The 24,859-nt window shown below is 37.6% G+C and overlaps 1 protein-coding gene across 8 annotated transcripts in view; it reads right to left on the bottom strand.

The window, feature by feature from the left end:
• UTRN (utrophin) overlaps nt 1–24,859 on the bottom strand; it is a 556,454-nt gene that overhangs the window by 252,985 nt on the left and 278,610 nt on the right. For all 8 annotated transcript variants that reach the window (XM_013966586.2, XM_018053300.1, XM_018053301.1 and 5 more), the window contains 2 exons: nt 22,720–22,874; nt 2,283–2,472 (listed from right to left, as the gene is read on the bottom strand). In XM_013966586.2, the coding sequence (XP_013822040.2) occupies nt 2,283–2,472; nt 22,720–22,874 (345 nt within the window). The remainder of the gene's footprint in view (nt 1–2,282; nt 2,473–22,719; nt 22,875–24,859) is intronic.

The raw sequence follows: 24,859 nt of genomic DNA, 5'->3' as shown, positions 1-24,859 counted from the left end.
CAAAACTCCAAAGGAAAATTAAAATTCTATTGCATAAGAAATACTAAGCAAATGGTACTAAGTCTAAAAATCATCTACCTATAAGGTACCCAAAGCAAAAAGCAAAGCCATCGATTTTCTTTTTTTAATAAAGTGAAGAGAATGTTTTAAAATTAAGAGCATTTAACAAAGAAGCAAGGGAGTGAAAACTCATGCAAACTACCATAATATGAAACATCCAAACCATAAATGAATGAATGTGCTTATCTTTAGGTAGAGAAATGTTAATAAGCTTTTAATAAATGCCCTCTTTATTATTTCTTATGAGACAAAATAGATTATTTTAGCAACATTAAATTAGTTTCAAGAAGCATTTAGCATTCATGTTATAATGTATAACAGTAACCTCTTTAGTCAGTAACCTCTTTTTCCTGATGCTGGTTGCCATAAAACAAGTAGTCCTGTGTTAGTTATTTTTATTCAAAAAGATTTTAAACATCTCTATTTATATGTATTTTTTCCACAATTTGAATAATTCATTAAATATTGAGAAGAATTTTTGGCTATGCAAAAATATATCCCAGGATAAAATGTATTTAAAGACATTATTAAACTCCAAAATAGGTCTGTGTTTTACTGGTGCTCATCATCAAGGTTCACTTCAAGCCTCCTTTATTCATTGTCTAAAAGTGTTACCTTCTTAAACGCACAACCTGCGTATGTTTGAGTTTAACATCATTATATAAATTGAGTATCCATGAGCATTATTGGGTCAGATTTATCATTAAATCATAAAAAAATAATATATTCTAGCATACAGCCACATTCAGAGCTCTCCATAACCCTCTAAGCATGAGATGATAGCTAAATATCTTATCAATTAACATGTATAGTGACTTCATAGGACTCCAGAGGGTAAGACAAAACACACACAAAAAGAACAGATTTATCTTCAACATTTGCCTGCTCATTCTCATTATCAAGACCCAAGGGTATTATGTAATGAATCAATGAATAAAATATAAGAAGTAATGTAAGTAAACAGACTTTTGTTGAATTAATCTTGAGAATTCAACCATCAAACACTCTAATAGTCAATATGCATGGGAATAAGTTATTAATAAGTCTATTCCAAAAGGGTCTTTTTAAAATTTTTATAACTTTTTAATGATAATAATTTCCAAACAGAGAAAATTTGTAAGAATCAGAAGTGTTCCAAGAAAGTTTCTGGACCCTTCATCCAGACCCAAATATCTAACATTCTGATGTTTTGAGGGAAAAGATTTTCTAAGAAAGGACTCAAAAAAGGTCATCACACTGTATTTCATAATGATGAGGTTTTAGGGCCCAAGGGCAGCTGTCAGTATTTACTTAGAATTTCCACACAGAGCTCTGCATAGGCAACAGTGCAGAATAATGTGATCTCTGCCCTTGAAGAACCACATGATCAACTAGGAGAGGAGGAGACAGGCATCAGATGACAATGGATCATGAGTACACAAGCATCAGAAATAATACCTGTCAAAATGTTGTGAAAATGACACAGCACAAAGAAGTAATCAGATGTAAAACTCTGGTAAAAAAGGAGACTTTTCCAATGAAGCTGGTTTAAGACTGAATTCTAAGTGAGAAGGCCTGTGATTGGCAAGAATAGGTCATTGTGCACAAATAAAATGGGAAATTCAAGGGCACTGAAGAGTTGCACTTAGGGCAGAAAAAAGATTCAGACATGCTTCACAAGATTCCTCAAAAATTCTTTTAAAGGAAAGATTTTGTATTATCATATTTCATGTGGAAGAAAATTTGAACCTCAGACTGCATTTACAATTATAGTTACCAAGCTAAAGACATAAAAGCAATACCTTCAAGCCTAATAGTCTTGGTTGTAAACTAAGCCACAGGGCCTTTGCAGCTTTTATATTAAGTATTTACAATAAACGAACAAAGAAACAACTTCATATTAAAAGGAAATGCCCTGATAAATCAGGTCTCAATAAGGCTAACTGTAATAGGGCTTAAGATGACAGAAAATAGAATAGTTATGAGCTTATAAGTCTAAATGAATAATTATCACTTCCATAAAACAAGGTGTTGTTTTTTTTTTCCTTAATGATTAACTAAGAGTATTTCATAGACCTCACTTCTATGGAAGTGAGGAAACCAACTATTCACAGAGGAGTATGGATTTCATAACTGAAGAAGGTGATAGCCTCACCTGTAAACTGTAATAAATTTTGCATCTAGATGGATCAAAAGAGGATGGCAAAAATTAAAATAGAAGGCACAGTTTCCCATGCACTTGCCTGCATCTGCTGTGTGAGTTCTCTGGCCAGGACAGTGTCCTGAAGAGCATTCTCCCGCTGAGAGGCATCCGCAAGCACATTAACTGTGGTTTCTGCTTCTTGTATCCACTTTAGGAAGTTCTCCAGATCCTTGCGAGAGCTTTGCACTGTCCTTAGCTCAGCCTCCAAGGCACTCTGTCTGTCAGCAATGCTGCAAGTAACAAAATGACAGGCACATCTTCATTACTTACAGTGTGACAGGCCACAGCAAGCACATCCTCAAGAAAAATTAACACACAGCCTCTAAGCAACCTTTATTTAAGTACCTAATGTAACTAGAAGATCTGTTTCTATGTGTGTCTTGAATAATCCTTAATAGTAATGTAAATTTTGAGAGGAAGGAGTGGGTGAGAGATATAAATATTAACAAAATCATATCATATCATAAAATAATCATCACATTTTACAACTCGTAATTGTACATTAAGTTAGTCCCCATACATTTTATTCTTCCCTGGTGGTAAAGAATCCACCTGCAATGCAGGAGACCTGAGTTTGATACCTGGGTCGGGAAGAGCCCCTGGAGAAGGGAAGGGCTACCCACTTCAGTATTCTGGTCTGGAGAATTCCATGGACTGTATGGTCCATGAGGTCCCAAAGAGTCAGACATGACTGAGTGACTTCCACCAACACTCAAAAGGTAATATCAATAAATATTCATACACATGACAAAATGAATTCTAGAAAGAAGTAATATCTGAATAAATGGTTAAGATACAAATAAAAAATTTAAAAGACTTACTTTATATATTTTAAACACTTCATATCAATACAAATTGGTTCTTTAAGCTCACATAATAATATTCAGAAGACATCAGACAGTCCAGTTTTTATAAAGCATTCATTAAATTTACACCAAAAATTAAAGCATATATCTTGAAGTTGCACGATTTAAGAGATACACATACCTGTAAACCCAATCTGTAAAACTTCATGTATCTCAAAGCTCCATAAAAAGAAAACAACTTAATTTATGAATGGACACAAACAAGTTCACTCATAAGTATTTAAACTCAAGAGAACTGAATATAAATATCCACACAAAAACTTGTACACAAATCCAGCATTACTTATTTAGAAGAGTCAAATAATAGAATTGACCCAAATATCCATCAATTGAGAGAGGATGTGCTAAACTAAATGTAGTATATTCATCCACAAAATATTATTGCATCATAAAAAGGAATGATATACTGATACATGCTCAATATGGATGGACCTTGAAAGCATTCTGCCAAGTGAAAAAAGCAGATACAAAAGGCCATATATTTTGTGATTTCATGTACATGAAATATTTAAGAGCACCAAATCCATAAAAGGAGAAAATATATTAGTTGTTGAGGAGGACTGGAAGGTAAAAGAAAACAGGGATTTGGGTTTTGGGTTGTGGGTTTCTTTGGGGAGTGATTAAATGTTCTGAAATTAAGAGTGTTGTGATGAAGCACAACAGGGAAAAGACACTAAAAGCCACTTGGTTGTACACTTTAAAAGGGTGAATTTCATGAACTATACCACAATTTAAAAATCAGCACATGTAATAAGATTTTACGTACATATTTTTTCCAACTGTCCATCCACTCATTCATCCATTCATCAGTATTCATCCATCTGTATATACAGACAGAGGGAGAAAGGTCTGGCACACTAACTTAACATTAAAATAGTTCCAGGTGCTGGATTCTAGTGTGGTTTACTTTCCTATTAGAACTTTTCTGCATTCTTTGAATTTACAAGAAACAAGCATCTTTCTTACATATCAATAAATGCATTCATTTAAAAAATGGATGAAAAATTTAAGTAGACATATCAACATGGAAGATAAATGAATAGCAAAAAAAAAAAAAAACACATGAAAAGATGCAAAGCATCATTAATCATCAGAAAAATGTAAACTCAAACCACAATGAGCTATCACTACATAGTAGAATGGCTTTAAGAAAATGACCAAACCAACTCCTGGTAACATTACAAAGTGTAATGACTGCAACTCTCACAGTTGATGGTAGGAGTATAAAATGGTACAGCCATCCTGAAAATGTTTGTCAGTTTTTAATAAGATTAACCATGCACTTAAAGATACAAGCCAGGAATCTTATTCCCAAGAGAAATGAAAACACATGTCCACACAAAATTTAAATGCAAATGTTCATAGCAGCATTATTCATAATGGTCTAAAGCTGATAATAACTCAAATATCATCAACCCATAAGTAGATAAACTGGGGCATATGCACATAATGGAATACTACTGAGCAATAAAAATCTAAATGCTAATGAAGGATGCAACATGGGTGGAACCTCAAATGATTTTGCTAAGTAGAAGAAACCAGACATAAAAGCTACATACTGTGATCCCATTTACATAACATTCTGGAATGTCATCAGCCTCATCTCAACACTTACTTCTGAAAAATCTCCAACAGTGTTTGGCTCCCTACAGAACAAATTGAAATTGCTTTCCTGTAACTAAATAATAATCCTCCATGCTGCTGCTGCTGCTGCTAAGTCGCTTCAGTCGTGTCCGACTCTGTGCGACCCCATAGACGGCAGCCCATCAGGCTCCACTATTCCTGGGATTCTCCAGGCAATAACACTGGAGCAGGTTGCCATTTCCTTCTCCAATGCATGAAAGTGAAAAGTGAAAGTGAAGTCGCTCAGTCATGTCCAACTCTTAACGACCTCATGGACTGCAGCCTACCAGGCTCCTCCGTCCACGGGATTTGCCAGGCAAGAGTACTAGAGTGGGGTGCCATTGCCTTCTCCAATAATCTATCACTAATTTACTTTTCCAACTTTACCGTGTAGTTCAGTCCAATGATTCAAATCAAAGTGGGAGGTTCCTTTTCCTCTAGAATATTTGTAATACCATGTCCACATAAAAATTGTATACTTACATAAAAATGTCCTTCTGCAGTGATGAAAGAAATCAAAGATGACATGTTCATGGATTGGAAGAATCAATATAGTGAAAATGACTATACTACCCAAAGCAATCTATACGTTCAATGCAATCCCTATCAAGCTACCAATGGTATTTTTCATAGAACTAGAACACATAATTTCACAATCTGTATGGAAATAGAAAAAACTTCAAATAGCCAAAGCAATCTTGAGAAAGAAGAATGGAACTGGAGGAATCAATCTACCTGACTTCAGACTATACTACAAAGCTACAGTCATCAAGACAGTATGGTACTGGCACAAAGACAGAGCTATAGATCAATGGAACAAAATAGAAAGCCAAGAGATAAATAAATCCATGCACATAGGGACACCTTGTCTTTACAAAGGAAGCAAGAATATACAATGGAGAAAAGATAATCTCTTTAACAAGAGGTGCTGGGAAAACTGGCCAACCACCTGTAAAAGAATGAAACTAGAACACTTTCTAACACCATACACAAAAATAAACTCAGAATGGATTAAAGACCTAAATGGAAGATCAGAAACTATAAAACTCCTAGAAGAAAACATTGGCAAAACACTTTCTGACATAAATCACAGCAGGATCCTCTATGACCCACCTCCCAGAATATTGGAAATAAAAGCAAAAATAAACAAATGGAAACTAATTAAACTTAAAAAATTTTGCACAAGAAAGGAAACTATATGCAAGTTGAAAAGACAGCCTTAAGAATGGGAGAAAATAATAGCAAATGAAGCAACTGACAAATAATTAATCTTAAAAATATACCAGCAGCTCATGCAGCTCAATGCCAGAAAAATAAACAGCCCAATCAAAAAATGGGCTAAACAGATATTTCTCCAAAGAAGACATACAGATGGCTAACAAACACATGAAAAGATGCTCAACATCACTCATTATCAGAAAAATGCAAATCAAAAGCACAATGAGGTACCATGTCATGCCAGTCAGAATCGCTGCTATCAAAAAGTCTACAAAATAAATGCTGGAGAGGGTGCGGAGAAAAAGGAACCCTCTTATACTGTTGGTAGGAATGCAAACTAGTACAGCCACTATGGAGAATAGTGTGAAGATTCCTTAAAAAACTGAAAGAGAACTGCCATCTGACCCAGCAATCCCACTGCTGGGCATACACACCAAGGAAACCAGAATTGAAAGAGACACATATACCTCAATGCTCATCGCAGCACTGTTTGCAATAGCTAAGACATGGAAGCAACCTAGGTGTCCATCAGCAGACGAATGGATAAGAAAGCTGTGGTTTTACATATACACAATGGAATATTACTCGACTATTAAAAAGAACACATTTGAATCAGTTCTAATGAGGTGGATGAAACTGGAGCCTATTAAACAGAGTGAAGTCAGTCAGAAAGAAAAACACCAATACAGTACACTAACGCATATATATGGAATTTAGAAAGATGGTAAAAATGACCCTATTTGCAAGACAGCAAAAGATATAAAGAACAGACTTTTGGACTCTGTGGGAGAAGGCGAGGGGGAGATGATTTGAGAGAATAGCATTGAAACATGTATATTACCGTATGTGAAACAGATCACCAGTCCAAGTTTGATGCATTGAAACATTCAAAGCCAGTGTACTGGGACAAACCTGAGGGATGGGATGGGGAGGGATATGGGAGGCGGGGTTCAGGATGGGGGACACATGTATACCCATGGCTGATTCACATCAATGTATAGCAAAAACAAGCATAATATTGTAAAGCAATTAGCCTCCAATTAAAATAAATATACTAATTTGAAAAAAATATGTCCTTCTGACTATCTTCACCTATCAAAATCCTTCCAGTCCTTTAAGGGTTAAGGATTACTTCCTCCAAAACATTTCAGTCTAATTAGGTTTCCTTGCCCAGAGTTCATCAAAGGTCAAAACTCCTCTTCAGAAATTTATCACATGTATCCTGAAAAAACCCTCAGACTGTGATCTTATCTCACTCTTACATTTTATTTTTAACTATATCATAGAGATTTCTTGTCTTTCTCCCAGTTCCATAAACACACAATAGGCAAAAGCAGTCTTTTGCATCTCCATATTTCTCAGCGTCTATTATAGCATTCTGTGTAAGTTGTTCAGTCATGTCTGACTCTTTGTGATCCCATGGACTGTAGTCCACTAGGCACCTCTGTCCATGGAATTCTCCAGGCAAGAATACTGGAGTGGGTAGCCATTTCCTTCTCCACGGCATCTTCACGACGCAGGGATCAAACACAAGTCTCCTGCATTGCAGGCATATTCTCTACCATCTGAGCTACAAGTAAGTCACTATTATAGCATTATAATAGCATGTATAAAATAATGAATATCTTTTTATAACAGGACTTCAAAATTACCTCCCAAATATCACTTTTCAAGAAGCTACAGAGTAAAGGCCTCTAGAATATTCAGTTCGTAAATCCAGAAAGAAGACAATATATTAAGAAGCATAAAAACAAGAAATCCAACACATGGAGAAGCAAACAGGTCCTCACATTAATGGTGAAAGGAGATCTCAGACAAAGGGTTATGTATTCAAATCGGATCAGATGATGCCTGTCTTCATCATACCAACTGCTCTGTTTCTTGTTTCAGTTTGGCAAAATTAACAAAGAAGACACTCCGGCAAAACAGAGTCTTGAAAAGTGGACAAACCCAGGTGTTGTTATTATGGGTACACAGGTTAAGCTTGTGAAAAGTACTGTAATTTTAACTTATGTGTCATATGTCAAATATGTTGAGGTCTGCACTCTCTTAACATTAGTATGACATTAAAATCAACTTCACATCCTAACAGAAAAAAAAGGACAAAAACAAATAAACAAAAAACTCCATGAGATCCTATGAGGAAAGCACAGAAAATCCCTAGGATAATGGCTGTGCACGAGGCTTTGCAAACTGTCTCCAGAAGAGATGTCTGCAAGAAAAATTATTAGAAGTGATAGACTGCTTAATGTGATTGACCTTGTAGGAAATTGTACTGTCAGGCCATGGAAAATGTGGGAAGAATTAGCAATAGGTGCAAAGAAAACTAAGCATATAAAAACAAGGCAATTATTAATTTCAGGTGAAATAAAGAAACAAAATTATAGTAAATGTCAGTGCTTGGCTGTTAATGATGCTTAGACAGACATAATACTGTCAACATTGAATATCTGCTTCTCTAAGAATTCAATGATAAGATGATACAGACACTATGGAAAACAATATGGCAAGTCCTCAAAAAATTAAAAATAGAATTAACATGATCAAGCAAGGAGAGGAAAAATGTTGCCCCTAGGGAGGGGGCTGTGCTGAGTAGTGAGAGAACCACTATAAGTCCCCTACACATGAACCTCAGGTTGCAAACTTTCAAAGATGCAAATGCGCATTTCCATGTCTAGTCATGAAAGCTAGTTCACATGCCTGGCATACTTTGTATGTGCGTGCATGCATCCTCTACAAGTGGTTGTTCTTATGTACTTTACTGCACAGTACTGTGCAGAGTATGGTAGTATGGTACCTTTATTTTAAGCCCGGAATGACTGGAAACAAGCATAAAAGCAGCAGTGATATAGCTGGGACTACTGAACTTTTCAAGGTACTGTACAGTAAAATTAAAAGTGTCTGTTTTTTGTGTTTGCTTGTTCTTGTGTATTATTTGTGGGAAAAGTATTATAAACCTATTACAATACAGTACTATATAGCTGATTGGGTTAGTTAGGTACCTACACAAACTTCATCGGAATTAACAAGCAAATTGGGCTTATGAACATGCTCTCAGAATAGAACTCATTTGTTTGGAGGAAATTACTGTATTATAAATCTTTCAATTTTTAAAGAATTTTTAATCATATGCATATATTTCTTTTTAATCATTAGAAGTTATCCACCAGAATTTGCATCGTTGGTGGTGATGGTGTTTAGTCTTCCACTTAACCCTGCCCATATTTTCAATTATTAAAACATCAACTAAAAAAAAATACTAAGAATAACCAAATAAAGGCTGCACCAAAAAAAGTATCAGGATTAAAGGAGTACACATGCACAAGTAATCAACCAGGAGCAAATGATTCTAACTTTAAGAACATTCATACAAAATGTAGTAATTATAAATTTATTAGACTATTCTTATTTTAAGAACACATAAAATTTAGTAGTTATAAAATTTAGTGAAGTCAAACACTTTCATTTTATATAATAAGTGTCCTATATTCTTAAGAATAAAGATGAACATAGCCTGTACATAACAGGTTATGCGGAAAACAGCTAATGTAAAATCACATCATTACAGATTAGCTCTATTAAATCCTAAGAATGCCCAGACTAGGGAAGAAGGAAGAGGACACAAACGTTTAAGAACCTCATGGGTGAAGTCAGAGAGTCTCTATGTAAGAGTCATTTATATACTTAACAAGCATGAAGGACTAGCCTAGCAGGGGAGGTGAAAAGTCTAAAATGATGCTTCAAAGGAAAAGGGAGGTAAGCGGATCATGAGCGCTTGACCTTAGACAGTACTGGATCCACTGAGCTGTATTAATACCAGCAGCACACTCTGTTAACCAGCAGAACATTCTGAATTCAGAAACTAGGGCATTTAGTATAAAACTGTCAAATTATCTACTAGTCATCGGTGGGAAAAGAGATTGTCCTTTAAAAATATTCACTTTGTAGGAAATTGCTGCAAAATAACTTTTAGGCAATGGTTAAGAGACGTCTACTTTGTCGGTTACTAAAGCAAAAAGAACTGAACTGAACTGACAGTAAAAAGAATACAGGTTTTGAATCAAGGCAGATATGGCTCCACCACAGACTAGCTGTAAAAGCTAGGGCAGTGCCCACCTCCTCCCACATAATTTTCATCATCCTTAAAGTCCACTTTAAGGCACCTAGGTTTTCCATGGTCTGAGCCTTGCTTACCTCTCCTAAGATTATTTAATCACTCTAAGCCTCATGCTTTATCTACGTCCAAAAAGGAACCAACGACTAACCCTCAAAGTGGTCGCTATTTCACATTTAGAGCTTTATTTTTTACTTTAAATATCCTTCTTCACGCCTCCATCCTCCCACTGACTTTTCCCTTTCCTGGTTAATTTCTGCTTCCCTTACAGAACTGGGTGCAGACACCTTCCAAACCTATGGTATCTCATTCCCATAATTTCTCTTATGGTGGTTATAAGCAGGTCATTGCTGCTGTAATGACAAATCACCACAAATACAGTGGCTTAAAAGATTTTCCCTTATTTGGTGAAATACTAGGAAATTAATTTTATTTATAGGATGCAAATGTGCACTTTAATAAATAAATGTCCTGGGGAATTTTTTAAATTCACAAATATCTGGTGTCATATTTTTTTACCATGATCATAATCAACTACTAAAAATAGTGAACATATAGAAAACTAAATTCTGTGTACAGAAGTCCAAATTATCTTCATGTTATTATAATAAAAATCACAATCACAGTATTTATATATAGTCTTATTTTTGAAACTAATATAAGTTTATATGATATTTCTAACAGAGTACAGCTCAAAAGTATCAGTTCTCCACATCACTCATTTCATTCTTTTTTTAAAAAAATCTAGAAAATTTACACTGGACACTACAAAATACTACAAGAATCTTTTACTTATTTTCAAGGAGTTTCACATGATTTATCATAATACCATAAGGCAAAAAAAGTCACTAAAATTAGGCTCAGGAGTATGTATGCACACTATATGACATAGGCTAAGTTACTTTTACTGCCATTTGTACACTGTTCTCAGAAGGAAACCACCTAATTTTACCACCTCTTCCATTTACTAGATATATGCTTTGGGGTAAACCATTCAAATCTCCAATTTTCTATTCCCATCCTTAAAATAATGAGCTTGGGCTAGTTGAGTAAAGGGCCTACGTCAGAATCAGAATCTCTAGGGGTCCTTTGAAAACTACAGAGTCCACCAGAGATTATAAAACCCACTGGAAGAGTTTATCTATTCTCACTCCATTCCTAGTCTCAAATTCAGCTTCATGGAGAATCACTGCACGTAAATAAAATGTTACTGATGGGAATGGATATGTGGTGCAGACAGCAAAGAGGTCAGGAAGCGCTAATGTGGAAGATTCAGTCCTAACATCACGTCCAGCACTGAATTTACACTAGGCCACGATTCTCAATGCAGAGCTTCTATCTGGCACTCCTGGTTGCTACATCTCAAGAAAGATCAGAACAGAGCCGGAGGAAGTTCTGAGAAATGTAAATGAGAGGGTATAGCAGAAGGAACACTGGCAATGAATCGGAAATAGTTTTAAGTTCAGGAAATTGTGGCTACTAGACAAAGATACAGAAGATTTTTTTTTAATCTTTCAAAATCCACAAATCATAAAGCATAAAGATAGACTGAAAATCTAAAAGACACGAGTTTTGATGTTTAGAAGGATAATTTTAGCAGAAATAAAAAGTTTTTGTTCACACAGAAGTAACAGATTAGAGAATTCTTTAGAGCAAGAAATGGTACAGAACAAAAGTATAAATAACTTCTCATAAAAGATTTAAGGAATACATGGGTGACAAATTTATAATAGTTCACATTAAAAGGAACTGAGATTTTTAAAATGCAAATGCTTATTTTTTAAAGAGAAGTCTGTTATACAAGCAACTAGCTGATATGCTACAGAATAGCTTACCGTCATTTTGCAGCATTACAACACATGGTCACCCACATAACTGACTTTTTTTAAAATGTGATTTTAAATGTTAAATAATACTTCATTTTTAATCTATAAGATATAATATTGTTTAATATGCACGTGCTTATCATTAGTCAAAAGAGTGTCTGAACGTAAATAGGAGAATTTTTTTTTTAAGACTTCAATGGAAAAGAACGTCTCAACAAATCTAGAGATGTGTCTTGCTAAATTCTGGTATACTAGAATGGCAACCTTTACGGTTACATGAGATTTAAATACATTTTTCTCTTCTAGAGTGGAAAATAGTAGCATCAGTAGTTTGAGTGGCATGTAGAAAACTTGCAATGAAACAATTCCTTAAGCTTTCCAATGAGTACCTTCACAAGGTAATTTGTCTTTTGGTGTATAAAGTATCATTTAACTAGGAAATATATTCAAAGCACGCTTTAATGCAGTGAGGAAATGCAGTGGATTTGACTGTTAATTAGTCACTGGAGACATTCCCAACCTTCTATGGTATTTTGTAACTAATCTTTGTTACCTAGATATTGGGTTCTCATCAAGCATTTAAAAATTCACTCCATCGAATTTAAGGAGATTGTTCTAAGCTGCCAATGCCACATCACTTGGAAGCTTAAGAGAAGTTCCCCACTCCCACTGCATATATATTCAAGACAGAACTATTTCCCTGTGAGGATTCAGCACTGCTGCTGCTGCTACTAAGTCGCTTCAGTCATGTCCGACTCTTCGCGACCCCATGGACTGCAACCCAACAAGCTCTTCTAACCATGGGATTTTCCAGGGAAGAGTACTGGAGTGGGTTGCCTTGCCTTCGCCGGAGGATTCAGAATATCACATCCTATTTCCCTTTCCACTAAGTCAATTCAGTTCAGTTCAATTCAGTCGCTCAGTCGTGTCTGACTCTGTGACCCTGTAAATCGCAGCACGCCAGGCCTCCCTGTCCATCACCAACTCCCGGAGTTCACCCAAAATCATGTCCATCAAGTCAGTGATGCCATCCAGCCATCTCATTCTCTGTCGTCCCCTTCTTCTCCTGCCCTCAATCTTTCCCAGCACCAGGGTCTTTTCCAATGAATCAACTCTTCGCATGAGGTGGCCAAAGTATTGGAATTTCAACTTCAACATCAGTCCTTCCAATGAACACCCAAGATTGAACTCCTTTAGGATGGACTGTTGGATCTCCTTGCAGTCCAAGGGACTCTCAACAGTCTTCTCCAACATCACAGTTCAAAAGCATCAATTCTTTGGCAACTTTCTTCACAGTCCAACTCTCACATCCATATGTGACCACTGGAAAAAACACAGCCTTGAGTAGATGGACCTTTTTGGCAAAGTAATGTCTCTGCTTTTTAATATGCTGTCTAGGTTGGTCATAACTTTCCTTCCAAGGAGTAAGCGTCTTTTAATTTCATGGCTGCAGTCACCATCTGCAGTGATTTTGGAGCCCAAAAATAAAGTCTGACTCTGTTTCCCCATCTATTTCTCATGAAGTGATGGGACCAGATGCCATGATCTTCGTTTTCTGAATGTTGAGCTTTAAGCCAACTTTTTTACTCTCCTCTTTCACTTTCATCAAGAGGCTTTTTACTTCCTCTTCACTTCCTGCCATAAGGGTGGTGTCATCTGCATATCTGAGGTTATTGATATTTCTCCTGGCAATCTTGATTCCACCTTGTGCTTCTTCCAGCCCAGCATTTCTCATGATGTACTCTGCATAGAAGTTAAATGAGCAGAGTGACAATATACAGCCTTGACGTACTCCTTTTCCTATTTGGAACCAGTCTGTTTTCCTATGTCCAGTTCTAACTGTTGCTTCCTGACCTGCATATAGGTTTCTCAAGAGGCAGGTCAGGTGGTCTGGTATTCCCATCTCTTTCAGAATTTTCCAGAGTTTATTGTGATCCACACAGTCAAAGGCTTTGGCATAGTCAATAAAGCAGAAAGAGATGTTTTTCTGGAGCTCTCTTGCTTTTTCAATGATCCAGCGGATGTTGGCAATTTGATCTCTGGTTCTTCTGCCTTTTCTAAAACCAGCTTGAACATCTGGAAGTTCATGGTTCATGCATTGCTGAAGCCTGGCTTGGAGAATTTTGAGCATTACTTTATTAGCGTGTGAGATGAGTGCAATTGTGCAGTAGTTTGAGCATTCTTTGTCATTGCCTTTCTTTGGGATTGGAATGAAAACTGACCTTTTCCAGGCCTGAGGCCACTGCTGAGATTTCCAAATTTGTTCGCATATTGAGTGCAGCACTTTCACAGCACCATCTTTCAGGATTTGAAGGAGCTCAACTGGAATTCCATCACCTTCACTAGCTTTGTTTGTAGTGATGCTTTCTTCACATTCCAGGATGTCTGGCTCTAGGTGAGTGATCACACCATCATGATTATCTGGGTCGTGAAGATCTTTTTTGTACAGTTCTTCTGTGTATTCTTGCCACCTCTTCTTAATATCTTCTGCTTCTGTTAGGTCCATACCATTTCTGTCCTTTATTTTGCTCATCTTTGCATGAAATGTTCCCTTGGTATCTCTAATTTTCTTGAAGCGATCTCTAGTCCTTCCCGTTCTTTTGTTTTCCTCTATTTCTTTGCATTGATCTGTCCTTGCTATTCTTTGGAACTCTGCTTTCAGATGCTTATAGCTTTCCTTTCCTCCTTTGCTTTTCGCTTCTCTTCTTTTCACAAAGCTAGAGTGCCTGATGAACTATCAAGACAATCCCCATGGAAAAGAAATGCGAAAAAGCAAAATGGCTGTCTGAGGAGGCCTTACAAATAGCTGTGAAAGGTCTTGATCCCTGTCTCCTGTACAATGTCATGAACCTCAGTCCATAGTTCATCAGGCACTCTGTCTATCAGATCTAGTCCCTTAAATCTATTTCTCACTTCCACTGTATAATCATAAGGAATTTGATTTAGATCATACCTGAATGGTCTAGTGGTTTTCCCTACTTTCTTCAATTTAAGTCTGAATTTGGGAATAAGGAGCTCATGATCTGAGCCACAGTCAGCTCCCAGTCTTGTTATTGCTGACTGTATAGAGCTTCTCCATCTTGGCTGCTAATAATTTAATTTCACTAAGTCACTACAAATATTTGATCTTCATTAGCCAACCAATACTGAAACACACCCCAACACTACTCCACACCTTCCCCAATCTACCTTCAAAACCCTTCTTCCATTAAACCTGGAGAGCTATCCTACCACTGGCAGACTCCTCAGATCAATCCCTTCATCTTGTCAAGTGAAACTGGTTTCCGTAAGGCCATGAATTTATCTGTGAACTTTTAAAAAGCTTCTTCTCTTTCCTCTTGGACCTTATATGCCTGGGGTGAGGGTCTGCCTCACATGAGGGTCTGCCTCCTTAGCAAGGTTACTTTCCAAGCCATTGTTCTCCCATCTTCCAGACAAAATCCCACTCCTTCAAAGCAGAAGACATTCTCCACTGTGTTCATGTGCTAACCTCCAGGTCCATGGAAATGGCACATAGACACTGCTCACTGCCTCAACAATGAAGTAGAGTCTGACATCAAACTCAAGATCTGCTTAACAAGCCACAGGCTCCAGTGAGGGACTTCACCCCGCAGGGAAAGGGATATGATAGACACCATTATGGACTAGACGTGTCCCAGTCTCCACTCCCTTACATATACCTTCCTCTCCCCCACTCCCTCTCTGTCTGTGTTTCATCTGCATTCTTTTGACTTATCTCCAAGTAGATGCACGTTGATAAAGAGCACTACAACAGGACCATCTTCCCTTTACATGTATTAGAGATCACAAATAGGGACCCAGCACTGCCCAGCACTGAAGTTCCCCTAGGAAGCTATCTGTCCCATCCACCTAGACTCTGATTTTACAAACGATCCTCTTTCTTCAAACTTCTGGCAGTCCCACCACCAACCTCACTAAGAGGATGCCTCATGGATCATAAAGAAAGCAGACGTCATTGCACTGAGAATCTTTCTACTTCCCACCTCTAAGCTCCAGGCCACGAGCATCTACATTCATCTTCTCACTGCCTTTCTGTCATAATGGAAAAAGCATCCCAGCTCTTACCAAAGTCAATTCTATAGATCCTGCCTTCTTATCAACAGAAGGACCTTTTTCCTCTTCCTTTCTCTCCTCAGTCTTGAATCATAACTCTACTAGATCAACCCCATGAGCACATTCACATGCTTTATTTTTCTCCATTTTAAAGAAAAGTTATTCACTTCTCTCTACCCTTCATTGCCTTCCAGGTACTACCTAATCTCTCTGTCCCTCTTAACAAACTTTGCTATAGATGGTCCCAGAAATTGTTTCTACTTCCTCAACTTCACCTAACTCTCTAGCTTCTACTCCATCGCTCTTTAAAATTGTTCTTTTCAAACTAACAAGAATCTCCAAGATGTGGAATTCCAGGAATAGTGTTACATCATCTTTTCGCATTTCTCAGTTTAATGAAACACAGTGAATCATTCCTTGCTAGAAACATTTTCTTCTCTCCATTCTTTCTTTAAATATTCTTTTTGCTACACTACTGGGCTTCCCTGGTGATCAGACAGTAAAGAATCCACCTGTAATGAGGGAGACCTGGTTTTGATCCCTGGGATGGGAAGATCCCCTGGAGGAGGCCATTCCAGTATCCTTGCCTGGAGAATCCCCATGCATAAAGGAGCCTGGCAGGCTATAGTCCATGGGTTCACAAAGAGTCAGACATGACTGAGCAACTGAACTGAACTGAACTGAGGGCTTTGAGAGACAATTAGGTCATGAGGGCAGAGCCACCATGAATGAGATTAATGGTCTTATAAAAGAAGCTTGAGAGAGCACTCTTCTCCCTTCTGCCACATGGGGGAACAGGAAGTCTGTCCAAAGGAGGTCCCCCACCCAACCATGCTGGCACCCTGATCTCAGACTTCCATTTCTATAGTTTATAAGCCACCCAATCCGTGGTGTTTGTTATAGCAGCTGAACAGACAAGGACTCCAACCAAGAAAGTTGCATTTTCTAAAAGTTCCATCTGTTAATAAACATTAGAAAATCTATACTGTACTCAGTAAATCAGATCACCAACTAATTGAAGCAGAGACTATTCAAAATGACTATAGATAAACAACTGATGATGACTCAGCCTTCCGCTCATTTAACCACAGACAGTACTGTCAAACAGACTGAAGGTCAGTGGATTTACAAGGAAGACACAGTATGACAGAGCAGATGATAATAATTTGGGGTAATCTTTTGTTGAGCATGTACCATGTACAAGGAACTTTTATACATAATTTTTGATCTTCACAATAGTCTCACTCATTATGTTCTGTACAAGAAGGGGCTTCCTTGGTGGCTCGGTGGTAAAGAATCTACCTGCCAATGCAGAAGATGCAGGTTTCATATCTGAGTTGGGAAGAGTCCCTGGAGGAGGAACCCACTCCAGTATTCTTGCCTGGAAAATCCCATGGACAGAGGAGGCTGGTGGGCTACAGTCCATGGGGACACAAAGAGTCAGATATAATAACTTAGTGACTAAAACAACGAACAAGAAGAAGAAGCAAGGTACTGAAACTCAGTGAATTGAAATAACTTGGTCAAAGTTCACACAAATAAGTGAATAAAGTACAGATGTCAATCAAGGACTATTAGATACCAAAGCCAGTGTGCTTTTTGTCCTGCCTATACAAACCAAGAAATGCATTAACATACGCAGCAAAAGCTGGCTTCCAGGGAATGAGGACAAAGAAGAAAATATCTAGTAATTAATGATCTATAGGATCATTTATTCTTTATAACATAAAGTCATATTGTCTCATTTCCCTCACAATATTTCAGGATAAATAACTGTGTGCACATGTATATGTGCACTCTAGGGTTAAAATAACATTTCAGATCCAACTGAGGCATCTACACTCTGAAAGTTACTATTAGTAAATTTCAACTATCATTATCTCAATGTGTGCTACACAATTTGTTAATGGGCATTATGAAATGTAAGAAAAAAAAATTCACTGGTGAAAAGAATGGTAATCAAGATATGTCCTAGGCTTCCCAGATGGCCCTAAGTGGTAAAGAATCCATCTGCCGATGCAGGAGACACGGGTCAGATCCCTGAGTAGGAAAGATCCCCTGGAGTAGGAAGTGGCAACCCACTCCAGTATTCTTGCCTGGGAAATTCCATGGGCAGAGGAGCCCCGCAGGCTACAGTCCATGGGGTCGCAAAAAGTTGGACACAACTAAGAACAAGGTATTTCAATTAGTTTAAAATGTTAGACACAGACCTGTTGGTTACAGAATCCAAAATATCAAGAGCCAGTTATGTTTAAGAACTAAGAATTTTTTTGTACATTAGGAAACCATTATGAATGTACCTAAATGGCATATTAACCCCAACTACAGTCTGAAGTAGCAAACACATTAATATTTTTGCAGCTAGGAACAAAGTTATTTGCACTAAGCAGGATAAATAAAGACTATAATAAATAGCCTCATGTCAATTCAAAGCATTCGGTTATCAGAGCCTATTGGATTTTGGTATGACAGATAAGGGACTGTGGACCTGTAACTGTGAATGGCCAAATTACTTAGTCAAACTACAATTCAGACAAAACATTTCCTTTGAAAGCTGATATTAAACTTCACACATTATGCCACAATAACAGTGTTCCATGGCAATCTAATAACCCTTCACCCTCCAGAATCTGGCTGACAATGATGTACATTCAGAATGTGGCTGGACAATAAGGGAAAACCACAGTATATGGCGGTTCCACGGCCACTACAACAGGCACAATGGCCACATTCCGGAAGAGAGTTACATTTATTCATAGCAGATGCTCCCATATCTTTAATCATATAAGGTTTCTAAACTCAACACAGATAAGAACCAGTAACTGGAATGCCAAAGATCCAAGAGATGGGTACACAGAGCCGTCATCAGCAACAGCTAAAGTTCTGATAACAAAGAAGAAAGTTCTGACAGCATAGGCAAAAAGATTTGGATTCCAGCCTCAGCTCTGTCCATATGAGCTGTGTGATCTTAGGTCTTGCCTAACTTCCTCTGCTTCAGTTTATTCATGGACAAGATTGATGAAAATTCTGCCTATGAGGATAAAATAATACAAGGGAAGAGCTTAGCACAGAGCCTGACCATGAGGAGATGCCCAATAAAATTTATACACTAAAAACAAAGCACAGAATCTCACAAGGCATAGCAACCTGAATAAATTTGCTACCAATTCTTCAGAACATAGAGAGCACTGTCACAATTCAGTTTAGAAAAATGTCATCTTGGCTCTGCTCTGTGCCTTTAAACATGTCATTTACCTTCTCTGAGCCTAACAGCATTACGGCAAACCAAGTATTCTCAATGGAAGAGATAAATGGTTTTTTGGCGGAGTGAGGTGGTAGAGGGAGTGAGAAAAATTGACTCTTTTTAAGAAGAAATCATATAACTGTAAAGTACCAAGACAGATCACAGTATTACAATATTTTGGGAGCAGGAAACTGAAAATGTTCTCTAAGGGGGATGATAATGTCAAAAAGGTTAAGAAACACCAGTTTAAGTGAACTATAAGGTCATGTACAGCTCTTAAAGTTCCTTAATTCTATCTTCGTAACAATAATGCCAAGAATTCAAAAAATGTTTAATATAGGTTCACATACTATACTTAAGAAGGCAAGGAAAGATTTCTGTATTCTAGAAATATCTCCAATTAAACAGTTAAAAATTGTAAATATCATTCTGTTTAAAAGAGAAAATCCTAGCAATAGAGCTATTATTCATGCTGGGATTCTGTGAGCCACAATTTGTTGTATTGTCTCTGCTTTATAGATAATAATATATCTAACTCATATCTAAATATTAACATGTTTATTTATTTCCTCCTGAAATGCAGAAAGAAAATAAGGAGAATGACTTGTTAACTACTATAAAACTGGAACACTGTGGCCGTTTCAGCTTTGATAAATGAAAGATCACCTTGGAATATAATTCATTTTTAATTGCCTCTTCCATCTAATCTAACTACTGCTGTAGGCTGTCTTAAAATATTTACAAAGTAAAAGCAAAAAAAAGAACTGGAGTTGCTAAATAAAGCAGGCCACACATTCCAAAGTGATCAATTTTTTCGGTATTGTTTACAATATAAACAAAGTCATAATTCTTACAGATGGAATATTTGGAAACACAGGCGAAGTATGCTTAAGGATGATCTCTCTCAGTGTTACGTCGGGGTTTCTAACTGAGATACAATTGACATATGTGACTGTATTAGCTTACCATGATCTGATACATGTATATATTGCAAAATGATTTGCACAGCAGGTTTAGTTAACATCCATGACCACACATGGTTACAGATTTTTTTTGTGATGGGAACTTTTAAGATTTAGTAACTTTCAAATACACAATACAGTATTGTTAACCATAATTACCATGCTTTACATTACATCCCCAGAATGTAAGTTTATACTTTAAAGATGCTTTTAACTCCCCTTCTTTCCCACCTTAGTTTTAGAATCCTTCAGTCAGTTCAGTTCAGTCGCATAGTTGTGTCTGACTCTTTGTAACTCCATGAATCGCAGCACGCCAGGCCTCCCTGTTCATCACCAACTCCTGGAGTTCACTCAGACTCACATCCATCGAGTCAGTGATGCCATCCAGCCATCTCATCCTCTGTCGTCCCTTTTTCCTCCTGTCCCCAATCCCTCCCAGTATCAGAGTCTTTTCCAATGAGTCAACTCTTCTCATGAGGTGGCCAAAGTACTGGTTTCAGCCTTAGCATAATTCCTTCCAAAGAAATCCCAGGGCTGATCTCCTTCAGAATGGACTGGTTGGATCTCCTTGCAGTCCAAGGGACTCTCAAGAGTCTTCTCCAACACCACAGTTCAAAAGCATCAATTCTTCAGCGCTCAGCCTTCCTCACAGTCCAACTCTCACATCCATACATGACCACTGGAAAAACGATAGCCTTGACTAGACAGACCTTTGTTGGCAAAGTAATGTCTCTGCTTTTGAATATTCTATCTAGGTTGGTCATAACTTTTCTTCCAAGGAGTAAGCGTCTTTTAAGTTCATGGTTGCTATCACCATCTGCAGTGATTTTGGAGCCCAAAAAAACTAAGTCTGACACTGTTTCCACTGTTTCCCCATCTATTTCCCATGAAGTGATGGGACCAGATGCCATGGTCTTCGTTTTTTGAATGTTAAGCTTTAAGCCAAATTTTTCCCTCTCCTCTCTCACGTTTATCAAGAGGCTTTTAGTTCCTGTTCACTTTCTGCCATAAGGGTGGTGTCATCTGCATATCTGAGGTTATTGATATTTCTCCTGGCAATCTTGATTCCACCTTGTGCTTCTTCCAGCCCAGCGTTTCTCATGATGTACTCTGCATAGAAGTTAAATAAGCAGGATGACAATATACAGCCTTGACATACTCCTTTTCCTATTTGGAACCAGTCTGTTGTTCCATGTCCAGATCTAACTGTTGCTTCCTGACCTGCATATAGGTTTCTCAAGAGGCAGGTCAGGTGGTCTGGTATTCCCATCTCTTTCAGAATTTTCCAGAGTTTATTGTGATCCACAGAGTCAAAGGCTTTGGCATAGTCAATAAAGCAGAAATAGATGTTTTTCTGGAACTCTCTTGCTTTTTCAATGATCCAGCGGATGTTGGCAATTTGATCTCTGGTTCCTCTGCCTTATCTAAAACCAGCTTGAACATCTGGAAGTTCACAGTTCACGTAGTCACAACAAAAGAAAAGCAGCTGTTCTAAAATGCTAGAAAGATCAATATTACAACTATATTCTGCTTTAACCACTTCAGAGTTTTGTATTTCCAACACTTGTTTTTATTTTCTCCAGAATCCAAGGGAGACAGAGCAACATATTTATGTTCATGAACTGCCTCATAATTTTCTTTGAGTTTCCCAAAATTTACAATATAGATTCTAACTAAAAATGACATTTTAAAAATGTACAAAATACATCCAGATCAAACTGTTACAAACATTTGGCTATAATTCATTACCTGTAATATGTATAATAAAGTGTTCCATTTTATTCACTGTAAAATATATGTGGTTTTGATATCAAATTAGCTTTCAGGCATTTGCATCTGAATATATAAGATGCGTGTGAAGCCATAATTTCATTTAGACACAGGTATTCCCAGTACTATGCAAGAAGTACACACTTTCTTTTACTGAAGATGAATATAAATATGCAGCCTTAAAGAGATGCTAACCACTGTTAACACTGCCTCAAATACTATATGTTCAAGTGACATAAAAATTTATCTTATAAACACATGCTATTTTAGACTGTTCCAAACATACTGACAAGACAGTAATGGAAAGAAAAGATAATAAATGAGTTGAAGCCCAATATACACTTCAGGAGTCTAGTATGGATCCATGTGTTCTCAGCCTCAAATGAGAATAACCTGGTCACATAGCACATGTTTCCCTATTAGGGATAATGTTACCCTGAGGTGCCATAATACCAAAGTGTTCCTTACCATCAGAGTACCACCAAATGTATTCTAGGCAATGCTGAGAAGCATAAGAAAATCAGAACTCATAAAATGATCACTGTCAAGGTTTAGATTTAATCAAGGAAGAACTTCATTGCAGAAATTCAATTAGCTAACGTATCACACTATGTTAAGTGTGATAATACTAACTCGGCACAGCATAATATTTTAAGAAAAAAATAATAAAATATGCGTCTAGTAGGGACATCTTCTACATGCTTCCATGAGAAAGCCAAAGCAATCAAATTCTCAACTTGACAATATACATACATACACCTGTCAAAGCTTCAGCAATACCTTTGTTTTAGATTGATCCATGCTGTTTTTAGGTACTCTGTGGTTTCTTTCACATTTCTTGTGTCATCACTGCCATATTCTTCCAGCAGTTTCTGCAGGACATTATCGAACGCCATTACAACACCATCTCCAGCAGCCAGTTCTTGAAGCAGCATCTAAGGTGTAATTTCAGATGTAATCATTAAGACTGAATCACTCAGTTACAAATATGACCGAAACAGTTGGTCCTTTCAATAAGTTTTAATATGTTTCAGACACAGATATCAAAAGAAAGGAACACATTATAAGACAAACTCTTGCATGTAAGCTCAAACAAAAATAATTCTGGAAGTGAAAAGTGATCAAGTACAGAGCAAGTACATAGCAGATGGTGTTAAAAGATTACTGTCTTTTCCTCTTTGATATATTTTAATTCCTCAAACCATTTGCCTTGTTCATTACAAATGCTATGCATCTGATCGTAAGAGGAATATGCATCTCATAGGAATCAATTTACTATAGAGTTAGTTCCTCTATATGCACTTGGAGATACAGAAAGGTCGACAATATGGAAATCTTCTTGCCCCTGGATCACTATGCCTGCTTACAAAGTTAACTCTTGGGTGGATCCAGTAGTGAAGCGAGGGTTACTGAGAGTGCCTGAATAAATTATATTGATGCTGTGTGTCCATAGACATTAGCTTTATGATACATTTTTTTCCCCTGAGAGTCCCTGCATCAAGATGCTGCTGCTGCTGCTGCTGCATCGCTTCAGTGGTGTCTGACTCTGTATGACCTCATAGACGGCAGTCCACCAGGCTCCCTGGTCCCTGGGATCTGCCAGGCAAGAATACTGGAGTGGGTTGCCATTTCCTTCTCCAATGCATGAAAGTGAAAAGTAAAAGTGAAGTCCCTCAGTTATGTCCGACTCCTATTAACCCCATGGACTGCACCCCACCAGGCTCCTCTGTCCATGGCATTTGCCAAGCAAGAGTGGGTTGTCATTGCCTTCTCTGCCTGCATCAAGATACTCCCCATGAAACCTAAATGACAAATGAATGTTCCCATAATTTTTGTAGCAACTAGTAGAAAAATCCACCCTAGAGTACCAGACGAACAGAACCATGCTGCTAATTCAGTTCAGTCACTCACTCATGTCTGACTCTTTGTAACCTCATGAACTACAGCATGTGAGGCTTCCCTATCCATCACCAACTCCCAGAGCTTGCTCAAACTCATGTCCATAGAGTCAGCGATGCAATCCAACCATTTCATTCTCTGTCGTCCCTTTCTCTTCCTGCCTTCAATCTTTCCCAGAATCAGGGTCCTTTCCAAGGAGTCAGTTTTTCACATCAGGTGGCCAAAGTATTGGAGTTTCAGCTTCAGCATCAGTCCTTCCAATGAACAGTCAGGACTGATTTCCCTTACAATTGATTGGTATGAGTTCCTTGCAATTCAAGGGACTCTCAAGAATCTTCTCCAACAGCACAGTTCAAAAGCATCAATTCTTAGGTACTCAGCTTTCCTTATGGTCCAACTCTCATACCCATACATGACTACTAGGTTGGTCATAGTTTTTCTCCCAAAGAGGAAGCATCTTTTAATTTCACGGCTGCAGTCACTGTCAGCAGTGATTTTGGAGCCCAAGAAAATAAAATCTCTCACTGTTTCCATTGTTTTCCATCTATTTGCAATGAAGTGATGGGACTGGATACCATGATCTTCATTTTTTGAATGCTGACTTTTAAGACAGCTTATTCACTCTCTTCTTTCACTTTCATCAAGAGGCTCTTTAGCTTTTCTTTGCTTTATGCCATAAGGGTGGTGTCATCTGCATATCTGAGGTTATTGATATCTCTCCCAGCAATCTTGATTCCAGCTTGTGCTTTGTCCAGCCCAGCATTTCTCATGATGTACTCTGTAAATGAGTTAAATAAGCAGGATGACAATACTCAGCCTCGATGTACTCAGTTCCAAATCAGGAAAGATGAAGTCTGTTGCTTCATCTCCAGTTCTAACTGTTGCTTCAGGAGGCAGGTATTCCCATCTCTTTCAGAATTTTCCACAGTTCAATGTGATCCACATAGTCAAAGGCTTTGGCATAGTCAATAAAGCAGAAATAGATGTTTTTCTGGAACTCTCTTGCTTTTTCAATGATCAA

The sequence above is a fragment of the Capra hircus genome, chromosome 9 (assembly GCF_001704415.2).
Source record: "Capra hircus breed San Clemente chromosome 9, ASM170441v1, whole genome shotgun sequence".
Taxonomy (NCBI): domain Eukaryota; kingdom Metazoa; phylum Chordata; class Mammalia; order Artiodactyla; family Bovidae; genus Capra; species Capra hircus.
The sequence above is the reverse complement of the archived record's forward strand: the minus strand, read 5'-3'. Positions and strand labels throughout refer to the sequence as shown.